The 13,138-nt window shown below is 55.1% G+C and overlaps 1 protein-coding gene across 4 annotated transcripts in view; it reads left to right on the top strand.

Annotated features, from left to right (window-relative positions):
- The window catches only part of POC1A (POC1 centriolar protein A), an 88,278-nt gene extending 77,228 nt beyond the window's left edge, over window positions 1–11,050 (top strand). For all 4 annotated transcript variants that reach the window (XM_047776021.1, XM_047776030.1, XM_047776036.1 and 1 more), the window contains one exon: window positions 10,855–11,050. In XM_047776021.1, the coding sequence (XP_047631977.1) occupies window positions 10,855–10,953 (99 nt within the window). In that variant the 3' untranslated portion in view covers window positions 10,954–11,050. The remainder of the gene's footprint in view (window positions 1–10,854) is intronic.
- Window positions 11,051–13,138: the final 2,088 nt, after the last annotated feature.

Below are 13,138 nucleotides of genomic sequence, written 5' to 3'. Positions count from 1 at the left end.
TCTGGTTTCACATCTTGCTGCCTTTTAAAAATACCAAGCCATGAAACTCCTGCTCCAACTGTGTTTTTTCATGGCACCGTGCTTCAGGCTGGCCACAGCAAGGCTGTGATGTCACACATTCAGGTTCCTGTGACTCACTGGGGCTGCTGGGCTCAGGGATTGGAACATGCACACAGGGGGAAGCAGGTGGGGACTGGCTCGCCCAGTCCTGCTGGTTAAAGGTATAAGTTGTTGTGACTTTGTTGACCTAACTCAACAAGACCAAGGATTTTGGCTTGCTTGTTTTGGGGAATCGGATAGAGTGATCTGTTGCTTTCAGACACCTGCCCCTCCCCACTATGGTCCTGGCAGTTGCCTATTTGCCGGGCTGCTCCGGTGAGGCATCTAGTTCCACCTGGTGGAAAGATGGGAGCACTGGCCCCACCCTGGCGCAGACTGCCTGACTGCTCTCGGGGACTCTTGGTATCCTTTTTTCTTGGACAGACCAGCTGTCGTTTGTGGAAACAGACTCCAGATTTTAAAGCAGTTACGCCATTTTCCCAGCCCTTCGGGTATGCCCAGATGGAAGTTGTTGGGAAAATGTTTGGTGAAAGTCATTCTCCCCCCACCCCCACCCCCACCCCACCCATTGGTCCCCGTTTGTGGAGCGTGTGCGGCCCTCCTGACATGGCTCTCACACACAGGCAGTGCCATAGGGGTGATTGTTGCTGGTTTCTACCAGAGCGGGCTTTCCCTCCACAGCAGCACGTCTCGCCACCTAGCCTAGACCGAGTCTAATCCTCAGTGGCTTTAGCCATCCTCCTCTTCATGGGTGTTTAAGGGCTGTCCTTGGGCCAAAGTCAAGTTCATGATAGCCTGAGCTCCTGCCACTTGGGGTTTGGAGACAATTTCCTCTGTTAAGAGGCTGCTTCTTGCAATCAGAGGGACTGAAGACCCTCTGGTCTGTTAGACACTTTGGGTCCTACCCTAGCCGGTTGCAAAGTGGCTGTGGCTCTCCCCCCACCCATTTGCTCATTTTGGCACTTTATCCTCAGTTTCCTCTGGCTGTGCCAATGCAGAGGCACGGGGGTGGTGGGAGGAGGGGAGTACCAAGTCAGGGCTGATGCTGCTGGCCACACTTGAAAGACGCGGTGAGCTCGTGTTTATTATTGTGGGAGGGGGCTGGATAGCAGCTCCATCTTTAAGCCCATCTGTGGTTGTGCACAGAGCACCCCCCCCCCACCAAAGAAGCTGCAGATTGAAGGCTCCCGCCCACCAGATGGGCCTGGGATGGCTGTGGTTACCTCTGGGGCTTGGGAATGTTCGTGGTCTTATGAGATTTCTCCTGTGAGGCCCAGAGCAGGCCTGCAGCTGGGGGAGGGGGAGCAGGGGCTGGAGCGGGAGAGCTAGGGACATTTTGTTCAGCCTGACTGGGATAATTCTGAGAGCACAGAGGAAGGGGACTCCAGGTGATTTGCTCTCCCTGCCCTGGGGACCCACAGGCCCTCTAAAGGAAGGGTCAAGCACAGACCATGAGAAAGGGCCTGCATGGCTCTGAGATTAACCAAGCCCCAGCTGACCCTGTGGCTGTTTGGTGCTTTCCTGAATGAAGTGCTGCGAGAGCTGGGTTGGGACAGGCTACATTTGGGCCTGCCACTTCCTTCCACCCACTCTGCAGAGGGTCCTCTCTGGTCCTGGCCTGTGGTGCAGACTCCCTATACCCACAGTAGCCACAGCTAGGTGGAAGAGAAAAAGCAGAAAGGAGCTTTGAGCTCTGTAGAGCATGGCATTTTAGGGGAGCAATTCTTTGCCCCCCATTCTGATCTGGGCCCAGCGAGTGGCTCTAGAGGCCCTGCCAAGAAGAGAGGCCAGGTCTCCCACTGGCTCAGCGGGTACTGGGTACTCGGCAGGGCAGGAGAGCCTATGAGCCCTTCATCCCTGGGGTGGCCCTGTTGGATGGGACCACAGCCTGAATCGCCAGGCTGCACTGAAGTTTTCTAGGCTTCCAACAAGCTGCCAAGTTGTCTCTCTGACTTGTGACAACTGTGTTTTATCAGGCACTGGCAAATTAACTATTTTATATGGATTGTTGGAAAAGTGAGAATCTGAAGAAATGGGATGCTGAAGCTGACCAAGGCCAAGGTTCATGCCCCATGCTGAGTCCTGTTTGGACTCAGCCTGGAGCCAGGGTACAGCAGAGCCTATGGCTGAGCAGTGACTGGCATACTGTGCTTTGGGGCCTGTGCCTGTCAGACACATGGCTTCCCTAATGGCCTGCCCATGGCTGGCAAAGAGATGAGCTTAAACCCTGGCCAGGATTGGGGGGGGGGGCGGCGGGGGAGGAGGGGGTACGGCCCAGCTCTTCATCCTGGTGTGGGTAGCGCCCCTCAGGTCCCAGGAGCACCCAGTTTTATGGATGGTGGTGAGTGGACCCACTTTTAATAGCTTCTCCTTTAGGGGCAGGCAGTATATGGGAAAGCCTGTGTGTGTTGAAAAGGAGTTGCTATAAAGCCACAAGGAGGGTAAATTAGCCAAGATTCTTTAATCCCATGGCTAATCCACCAACAAAAAATAGAAAATAGTGTTTCATGTACTTCCCGAAGAGAGCTAATCCTCATTAGAGGTGGGGGCGGGATGCAGAAACGCCACAGAAATCCTATATCCCTGAGATAATGTGAAACAGAAACATGGACCTGTGGGCTCAAGGGACAAAAGCTCATTTTGTCTTGTTAGCAGCAGACTGTGGAGTGACAAGGGGGGGGTTAAAAAGACAGTTTCTGAGCCCAGAGGGGTTGGGAGGAATTTCTTTAGAAACTTGTTTTTTACGTATCAGCTGTGTGTGATCCTGGACAAGTTAACATGTCAGACATCACTACGAGTGGGAATGGCCACTCCTTCCCCTCCAGAGTTCAGCTTTTAGTCCTCACCTATCTGGCCTGAGTTGGGGAGAGGAAGGACAGGGCTGCTTCCTGGACTCCAGCCCTACTGCATGCACCCCAACTTCCTGCTAAGGCCAGGAGGCTTCCTCCTTCCCAAGGCCAGCTGGCATTGGCCCCTCAGGACTCCATCCTGCCCGCCCTCCTCTTCTTCCTCTGCCACTCCCTCAGGCCCACCAGGTCCAAGGCCAAGCTGGGGGGAAGGTTTGTTAGCAGCCAGCCAGACTCATCCCCAGAGCTGGGGTGCCCCAGGGATAGCACTCGGGATCTGGCACGTGTCCTTCCAGCACTCAGTGTGCGCTGATGATGCTCCAGGAGCCATGCCGGGGAGCAGGAAGACAGCAGTGAACAAGAATAGCCAGAAACCCCATCTTCGTGGGGCTGGCACTCAGACCGATGGCTGTCAACAGGCCGCTTAAGGGCCAGCATTCACACCACTGACTCCAAGGCCCCTGTGCCACAGATCTTCAGGCACTGGACAGAGGCTGGGGCTGAGGGGCAGAGCTTTGGGTGACAGGAAGAGCTGGGAGCTGGGCCGGCCCCTCCAGTCCCCCATTCACCCTGGCATGTGGCAGAGGGCTGGCCAGGGCATCAGCAGCAGGCCAGGGCCCTGCGCGTGTGTGCATATATACCGGGAGAGCTGGAGCCTACAGGAGATGAGGTAGAGCTGGGCAGGCGCTGGGCCCAGCAGCCCCGCTTTGTTTTGATAGCTCAAAGACCCCACAGCAAAGAGATTCCCCTTTTATTGCATCTGTTTTAGATCTTTGGAATCTCAGTGAAGTCAAAACCATGCTACAAGGGAGATTAATTCCACATTTTTCCATCTTTGCAGTGAAACCAAAGGAAAGTTAGACATTCTGTGCGGCACAGCTGAGACAGGGCGTTGAGCCAATGGCCAGCCCCTGGCTGATTCCTGCAACCTGGCACAAGTGCCCCCAGTGGTGTGGCTGGGTGACTGTGCCGTCTTCCTGAGACCCAGGACACCTGGGACCCTCTGCCCTCCAGGAATCTGGCTTCTGTGTTGGGAGAATGGGCCTGGGGTGTTTCAAATCAGTTTCAAATCAGCTACAAGCCTGGAAATGATTAAAAGGAACTTTCCGTCACAGGAGAACTTTCAGAAGCAGCCAGACCATCACGTGCCCTGATGGCTCAGACCCCTCAGACCCTACAAGGCATGACCACAGGCCACCTTCTTTGTGGCTTTATCGAGCCCCATCTGTGCTAGGGGCCCCCAACAGCCTAGAGCCCAGGAAGCCCTTGAAAGCCAGAGGCTCTCAGTTGCTGCATGTGATGGGCGGCTGACAAATGTGTGGGAGGGGACAACGATTTTCCGTGGGTATCTGTGGCCCCTCAGGGCTTTCTACAAGTTATGGCTCCAGTTTGCCCTCTACATTTGCACATGGGATATGTGCAGGAGGCCTTCAGTGAAGGTGGCAGTAGCAGTGGCTCTGGGGGGAAGAGGTCCGGCCTGGGAACTCATCATGGCTGCCTGGGCTCAGAGGGTGCACCTTGGTCTGTCCTCTGAAGTGCCAATTCACTCCGTCCTGCTTGATCCCTTGTTATGAGCCCAGGCAGCCATGATGAGTTCCCAGGCCGGGCCTCTTCTCCCAGAGTCCACTCTGGAGCCAGTGCTTGGAAAACTGGCCACAGACAGGCAGGAGCACCATCCTCCCTGGCCGGACCTGCTCAGACCTGTGGGTCTGGTGGGATAGGGCCAGGGAGTGGAGCCTTCCCCCTTCCTGTCCCTTTTTGGCTAAGGGCCCCGGGCCCCTCCTCCATCTTCCTTGTGGCCACCACACTCCCTTCCCTGTTCAGTCCTGTAAAGCCAACCACACAGGCCTCTTAACAGTGCCAAGAGTGTGCTGGGTTGTTTTTCTCTGCCTCAGGGCCTTCGTACCTGCTGCACCTTGTGCCTGGAACACACTTCCTTTGGTCCCTCTTGTGTTGTCTCCTCACGAAAGCCATCTGGGCCTCCTGTCCAAGAACTGGAGCTCTCCTCCTAGGTCCACCCGCCCTGGCATTAGCTCCAGAGCAGGCGAGCCAAGTCAGCAGCCCAGACTCCATGCAGAGCTCAAGTCCTATGGGCCAGACCAACACACCTTGCTCCTTTTCTCCTTGCTTCTCCCTAAACATAGAGTGAAAGAGGCCTAAAAAGGAGGCAGAATGAGAACTAGGGGGAAAGAGCTGAGGAAAATGCATGACAAGCCCACTTCAAGAGGAAACCATGCCAGGGAGGAAAAAAAGGTTGGCAGGGCTGAAAGAAGCGGAGGGCATGCCAATAAGAAAGTGGGGGGCTGGGAAGTGGGTAGTCAACAGGAGGAAGGGCCACGAAGAGGCCCACAGAGTCCCTGAAGGGACTGCGCACTGCTTCACCAGGCCTGCAGGCTGCTCCGCTAGGGTGACTCGTACCTGCCCCTGTTCTGCTTCGTTCCACCACTTCCGAGGCAGGGGTGATTTATTCTCTCAGGGAACACTGGACCCTCGCCTCCTCCATGCACTGCTTGCACAACTCCTCCCGGGACCCGCTTGGAGCCCGCGGGAGTATTAGGGCCTGGGCCCCTCACAGCTTTGGAGTCAGGTGGAGGCCCTACAGTCACACGTTGGCTTCTCAAGGCATCAGGTGCATGAGGCTCCATCACACATGTCATGGGTGGAGGCTCTGTCCCACAAAGACCAGTTTGGACCCTTGGTGGGCATGGGGGACAGTGTGGGAGCTGGGCTCACCTGCTTCAGATCGCGGAGCCCCATGGGAGCGCAGACACCTGATGCCTTAGTGCTGGTAGAGGGAAGACATCTGAGGCCATGAAGTTCAGAACCAGGGCTCTGTTGAAATGTCCCCCATGTTGTCTTTTCTCCTGGTTGGAGTTGGGGGCCCTGGCTGCCAGATATATGGCCAAGGACTGGCATTTTGGTGCAATCTCTTTGGGTGTCACTACAGTTCACAGGGGACTGAAAATAAAAGCCTGCCACTTTATTTTTTTTTAGTTTTCATTTTTGTCTTTTTAGGACTGCACCCATGGCATATGGAGGTTCCCAGGCTAGGGGTCCAATCGGAGCTGTAGCTGCTGGCCTACACCACAGCCACAGCAGTGCGGGATCTGAGCCGCATCTGTGACCTACACCACAGTTCATGGCAACACCGGATCCTTAACTCACTGAGCGAGGCCAGGGATCAAACCTGCGTCCTCATGGATGCTAGTCAGGTTCATTAACTGTTGAGCCATCATGGGAACTCCACCTGTCACTTTAAAATGGGCTATTTTTACACCACACTCAGAAGGCCCTTCAGGGCATCTTGTAAAAACATCTTACACTGTTGAACTGTTGTAAGAGAGTGTTGCCCCAGTAGGAGACAGAGCACAATGTCTCCTCTCCCCGTAGCAGGACAATCAGGATTTGAACGAGATGGCCTTGCTGAGCCTTTCCCGGGGGATCTTCCCTGGAGCACTCCCAAGGCCGAGTCACTGTGGGAACCCTAGTCCCGGCCCAAGCTGGCCTCTCCCATGCTCTTGGGTTTCATCCCAATGCCTCCAGCATCCTCTTCCCTGTCAGGTCCCTGGGTTGGGCAGTCCCTCCATCAGTACCTACTGAGGGACCAGGCTTCTTTCCAGGGGGTTTCAGTAGCATCACTGATAACGTCCTGAGCCTTGGACAGGGGTCCCCAGCTCACCCACGCTGGATTCTCTTCTCCAGCATCCAGGGGCTTGTGGATTCACTCACTGCCCTCTTCTTCTCCCCTCTCCCCGCATTAATGAGGATGATCTCAGAAACAATAACCCTGCTGCTGGCCCTGGCTTCTTCCCCAAGCACCTCTTGCCTGCCTGACACTCTTAGGCCTCAGAGGGGCTTCACCAAGTCCAGCGTGGTGCCCATCCTCTGCCTCTCCTGTAGGGCCATCCTCATCCCTTGTTCTGGGCCTCGGGGAATGCGTTCTCTTTCTTGCCCCCCATCTGACTCACCACCAGATGGTGTGGTTCATACCTCATGGATATCTGATTTTTTCCACTTTTTTTCTTATTACTCCTCCTCAGTCCAAGCACCATCATCCCCTCTTCGTTTCCCCTCACCTCCATCACGCCTAACCACAGCCACACAGCCACTCCTCAGACCATCCCCATATAGCAACCAGAGGGGTCTCATCCCCCTTCAGCCTCGAACCCCCAACAGCTTCCTGCTGCTCTGAGACTGAAGGAGCTGCTGCCACGTGTGGCCTCCAGGGCGTGGCCCCATCGCCTGCCTCCTCTGAGGCCCCTCTCCTGCTCCTTGCCTCCTACCTCAGGGCCTTCCTGTCCTCTCTCTTGGTGAACTCCTCCTCGATCTTCCTTACTCACTTCCTGGGGTCACCTCCCCTGGCTCTGACCAGACCTCCCCTTTCTCCCAGCACACGGTCTGCCCAGCTGCTTGGTGTGTGCCTCCTCAAAGCAGCATACACCCTGCAGGCCCAGCTGAGTCTGTCTGTATCTTTGTCACCCTGGATGTGGCACAGGCTAGCTTGGGGTGGTGCCCACGGAGAATCTGAGTGGAGAGTCTAGGGCCAGGGTCAGCAAACTTTTGAAAATTTATTGTATTGAAGTATATAGTTAGTTTACTCTGTTGTATTCATTTCCGCTGTACAGCCAAGTGATCCAGTTACATACACAGTGTTCTCTCTCGTGCTCTTCTCCATTATGGGGCAGACTTTTTCTTAACAGTAAATATTCCAGGCGTTGTGGACCATGGTGTCTATCAAAACTACGCAACCTGCTGTTGTAGTCAGAAAGCAGCTATAGACAATGCGTAAGCCAACGGGCATGGCAGTAAAACCTTATTTACAAAGATAGGCAGCAGGCTGAGTGCGCCAAACCTTGGTCCAGAGAAACAACAGAATTCATTCAACGGCAAACGGGTGTTTCTAAAGGGAACGATTTTCCTTGAGAAGGGCTGTTGCTTCCTGGAAATCGCTGCTAACAGTGGGAGGTGGTTCTGAAACAAGCCCCCAAGTGGCCCTCTGACAGGTGTGACTTTGAAGATGAAACTTCTGGAACCCCCAAGATGAAGGCTGTGACCCTGGGAGGCAGACAGTGTTGGGCAGGGGGTGACAGTGTCCAGCATGGAGTCTGAATTCTGCTTCCTGTTGCTCTGATTCTAGGAGAAAGGTGCCTTGTTTAAAGTTGAGCCCAGTCTTGTGAGCAGTCAGGCAGCAGTTACTGGACAAATGCCCTAGTGCGTTTGGGGGCTGACCACTTATGCTGTCATGACACAAGCGCCCCGGTGAGAGAAAGCATCTAAAACAAGGTGTCGGGGGCGTTTCTCAGTGTACATCTCTTAAAACGTCCTTATTGTGTCCCTTTTGTCCCTGTAATATTGCCTCATCATAGCTCAAAAATGGGACTTTTGTGATCGTTTCAAACCCAAATGTTTAACTAGATAAGAGCCTGCTTCATGGGCCCTTGGCTGTCCCGATAGGAGCCTTTTCGTCACTGGGGAAGCCCTTTCCCAGGTGGAGGGAAGATGTGCCAGCGCATCGGAGATTGGGGTTTCCAGCTTCAGTTTTATTAGGAGCGAGAACCATTTCCCAGGACAGTGAGGTCCTCTGCTTTAATGGAGTGGGGTTATTAAGACAGATGTGTGAGGCAGAGACCGCCAGATGGTGTTCTAATGTACAGAAATCCAAAGGGGGTTGGGGTGGAATCCTCTCCCTGGCCCATCCTTCCAGCTCAAAGGGGGTTGGGGTGGGATCATATGTGACTGGGACAAGCCCAGTGGACTTAATCCCTAAATGGTGGCTGCCACTCAGCATCTTGGCAGAGGAGGCTGGGGACACAGGGAGTTGGGGAAGTAGAGACCAAACACAGATGGACGCGAGTCTTCCAGGAGCTTGCCTAGGAGAGGAGAAAAGCTGCAGGTTTGAGAGGGCTGAGCTGTTTTTCAGCCCATTTTGTCTATAAGCATCACCTCACAGCTCCCAAAGGAAGGACCCTCAGCTGGGTCAGCACCCTCCATTCAGGGGGTGGAGGTGAAATAGGTGATGCTTTTCTGTTCAAAGAATGTTAACATCATCAAATTTAATAGCCATATTTCTACCAAACTGAAGTACAGGCCCCCACGGCACTAAGTGGAGGCCTCATGAAACGCGTGGCGCCCCTGGTATTGACATTGGCCTGGCACCCACTGCCTCCACATTTGGAAATTTGGTTCCTGTGAAAGAAAAATTTAAGTGTGGGGGTGGGGGTAGGGGTGGGCAGAAGAGGAAAAGCTGACTGGCTCCCCCACTGGGGCCTGGAGTTCAGGGCCATCGGAAAAAGTCTGGATGCAGAATGGTTTTGGAGCTTGGTACAGTTGTGAGTTTCACAGCAGCCAGTGGAAACTTCCAGGAATGCTACTCTGGGCCTGCCGGGGGCTGTTTCCGCTGCCACTTTTACGAGATCAGAGCCCCTCCACGGCTGGCCGGCCAGCACAGGGGAATGTGACTATCTCTTTCAGCTCAGCTCTGCCTCTCAGGGTGCAGTTCATATTCTACAGGCAGCAACTTTTCATACTCTGTCCTGTGCCCCGGGGCTCAGAGCCCTTGCAGCCCGGCCAGCTCATTTAGAAGAGGAGCCAGCCGCCAGGAGGAGCAGCGTCCATGAGTGGCTGACATCCGTGCGAGATGCTACGAGAATTTATAGCAGCATTAGAGGGGAAACTCCTTTCCAAGCTGTTTCAATGTTTTATTAAATGTATGAGAAAAAAGTTTCCTTTCCACTGGACCAAGGCCCAGAGCCTCTGTGGAGCCTCAGGGAAGGTGGCAGAACCTCTTGGGCAAGCCCACAGACAAACAGGTAAAATTAATAGAAAGTTCTGTTTCTGAATCTGCCCCTTTTGGATGCCTGTAGGCTGCACAACACAAGAACCAAGCCTGCTTCGTTCACAGGGGGCTCCCCTGGGGCGCGGATCGGGACCGCACTCAACCAGCCCTTGATCAGGGGCGTGAGTGACAGGCTCGGCCCCAGTGGCCAGCGTGGGTCATGTTGCGTGAGTGGTAGGGTGGGCATGTGACTGGTGGGGCCAGCCGTGCGGGGAGTACTTGGGGGCAGTGGGGTAGCTCTCTCTGGGAAGCATGCAGGCTCCAAGACAAAACTGCCCCTCTGCTAGCACTGTTCAAAGCCAGAGGAGGGGAGTAGGCTTTTACAGCCTCTTCTGGGAGCCGCATCTGCAAGAACATGGCCCTGGGTCATGAAGCTTATGCAGCCCCAGGGGCTGAGGGCATTTGGCAGGCCAGGAGCAAAGGCTCAGCCTTGAGCCAACACGGCAGGCATTGTCATGGTGGCCAACATGGTCAGTCTAACAAGTGCCAGGCATCATGCTGTCACCTCACTCTCCAGGACTGCTGTGAGCTTGGCATTGTCCTTATTACAGAGGAGAAAATGAGTCCAGAAACAGGGAGCTAGGGCCTAATCCCCAGATAGCACATTCTTGCAGTGGTCCTCAGTGGACTCAGGCAGAGGCCCTCCTGGGCTCAGGGGACTCACCTCTCAGTCTGGGAAGCCACCCCAGGGCCTGAGGTGTGGGCAGGCCCCACGTAGGTCCCCTTCATTTGTGGATGCAGTTTTCTCACCTTCAGAATGGAGATAGTTGATGGTCTCTGGTTGGTTATGGACAGAGCCTGACCCAAATGAGAAAGTGGTTCTACCTGGAACTCTGGTCTAAATGCCAGACCAGCAGGACTGGGGATTCCTGGCCCTTGGTTGTCTTGGGCCTGCTGCCTGCTCTCCCTCACTGATGTCCTTCCCCAGCCCACAAACAGACAACTTGCAGGAGTGGACATGAAGACCAGAGACGGGGCGTCAGGCCAGAGCCCTAGGTGGGGAAAGCTGGCATTTGTTCAGGGGACTGAGCCAGTGGAGCAGGACTGGCCGAGGGCACCCCAGGGCAGCCTGGTAGCCCCTCCATTCTCTGAGCCTGACCATTTATTTTGCAGACAGTCTCCATCCTGGAGCAGCGGTTGACCCTGACAGAGGACAAGCTGAAGCAGTGTCTGGAGAACCAGCAGCTAATCATGCAGAGAACAACACCATGATCGGGGGAGCAAGAATCAAGAGCTCGGTTGATTTGGGGGGTGGCAGGCCTTGGGGTTTGTACTGTGCGGCTTGGGCAAATAAATACAGGGGGTTCAACTCTGGGAAGCACATCTCTCCCCAAGTCCCAGGGGTCCAGCGTTCTGCCCCCCATCCAGAAGGAGGTGGGAGGGGCCATAGGTAGGGCCCACACAGGCACAGCTGGCCACTTTTGGTTTAATGTGCAGCAGCCACTTGAAAATGGTTGCTCCCTTGGAATCCTGAGGAGCCCTAGGATGGCAGCTCCTGTCTCCACTGGGACTGGTCAACCTTTCTACCGTATGACTGGTTTTTCCTACCCACCCCAGCGTAGAAATGGACTTCTTATTGGTTGGATGAGCCAGGGGTTTCCTCTTAGTCTGACAGAAAGCCCACCTGAGTCTGATTTATCCATTAACAAGCACTGGGGGAGTTCCCATCGTGGCGCAATTGTTAACGAATCCGACTAGGAACCATGAGGTTGCGGGTTCGGTCCCTGCCTTGCTCAGTGGGTTAATGATCTGGCGTTGCCGTGAGCTGTGGTGTAGGTTGCAGACGCGGCTTGGATCCCGCATGGCTGTGGCTCTGGCGTAGGCCAGTGGCTATAGCTCCGATTCGACCCCTGGCCTGGGAATTTTCATATGCTGCGGGAGCAGCCCAAAGAAATAGCAAAGACAAAAAAAAAAACAAACAAGCACTGGGTAGGGGCAGGGGGTGGTGGCTTTGTAGTGGTCTTGATTTCTTTTTTTTTTGTCTTTTTTGTTGTTGTTGTTGCTATTTCTTGGGCCGCTCCCGCGGCATACGGAGGTTCCCAGGCTAGGGGTTGAATCGGAGCTGTAGCCACCGGCCTACGCCAGAGCCACAGCCACTCGGGATCCGAGCCGCGTCTGCAACCTACACCACAGCTCACGGCAACGCCGGATCGTTAACCCACTGAGCAAGGGCAGGGACCGAACCCGCAACCTCATGGTTCCTAGTCGGATTCGTTAACCACTGCGCCACAACGGGAACTCCTGGTCTTGATTTCTATCCCACACGTGTTCACTGGGGCGTGGTGGCTTCCTCAGCATGCATAAGGGCAAAGGAATCTGAACATTAAAACAAACTTTATGGAGCTTATCGTCAGAATGGCTTGCTGTGAATGAGACCTCCCCAGGGCCCGTAAAGGGGAATGAAAATGGCAACTTGGGAAGGCCCCTGCTGCGATCACCTCTGAAGCCCAGCACACGGTGTTTGCAGGGATCTTGGGGAGCACGGACAGTGGGAGCTCCTGCAGACACCCACTCCCTCTGGCTGGCGTGGCTGGTTGCCTCATCTGGTACCTGAAGGCCACGTCCTTTCCACTTGCCCGTGAGGGTTCCATGGGCTGCTTCCCCCCCATCTTTGCCAAAAGGCCGAGCAAGTGTCCCGCGTGTCTGGGTGTCCTCCATGCCTTCTGCATTTGGCTTCTTGGGTCCCAGTCAGCCAGGGAGGTATTTACCCTGCTATACACCTGCTGGCCCAGGTGCTGCGGGGCGGGGACGGGGGAGGGGGGGTGTTAGATCTTCCCGAGAGCTAGCAGCTCCAGGCAGCAAGCGAGGTTCCCAGCCTCTGCGGCTGCCAGGTCTGAGCAGAGCCAGAACACCTAAGCTTGGGCTGACAAGAGGTAGCCCGAGTTAACTCCCAATCAACAAGCCTCGGGAAGCCAGCTGAGTGGTAGGGGAGCTGCAGTCTGGGGTCAGGCCTCAGGCTCTGTCTTTGGTCTTCCGGTAGGACTTTGACATGGTGACATAACCTCTCTGAGCCTCAGGTTTGTGGGTCAGGTGGTGGTAGTAACCACCCACCAGGTGGAGATGAGGTCAGTGTTGCAGCTGGTGCTAAATGGAGGTTCCTGGCTCCTCAGCTCCACCATTCCGTCTAGGACGCTGGGGCCTGCATAGGTGGGGAAGAGGCTGCTGGCTCAGGATGTTCTGGAGGTCTCCAGGGACCTGCTGCCGTCCTCCCACGTGGTCCTGCTGTGTAGAAGAGCCTGGAAAGCCTGCTGGTCTAAATTGTCAGGTAAGACCCTCAGCTGCCTTGGGAGGATGTGGGCTCACCACCCCTGGAGGTTTTTAGGGAGTCTGGGCAGCCCTAAGCCACATTGCTCAGAGGGTACACAGCTTGTGGGGCCAGGCTTGTTGCCCCCTCCCA

This window comes from Phacochoerus africanus, chromosome 1, assembly GCF_016906955.1.
Source record: "Phacochoerus africanus isolate WHEZ1 chromosome 1, ROS_Pafr_v1, whole genome shotgun sequence".
In the NCBI taxonomy this organism is placed as follows: Eukaryota; Metazoa; Chordata; class Mammalia; order Artiodactyla; family Suidae; genus Phacochoerus; species Phacochoerus africanus.
Note: the sequence above shows the minus strand (reverse complement) of the source record. Positions and strands in the feature narration are given on the sequence as shown.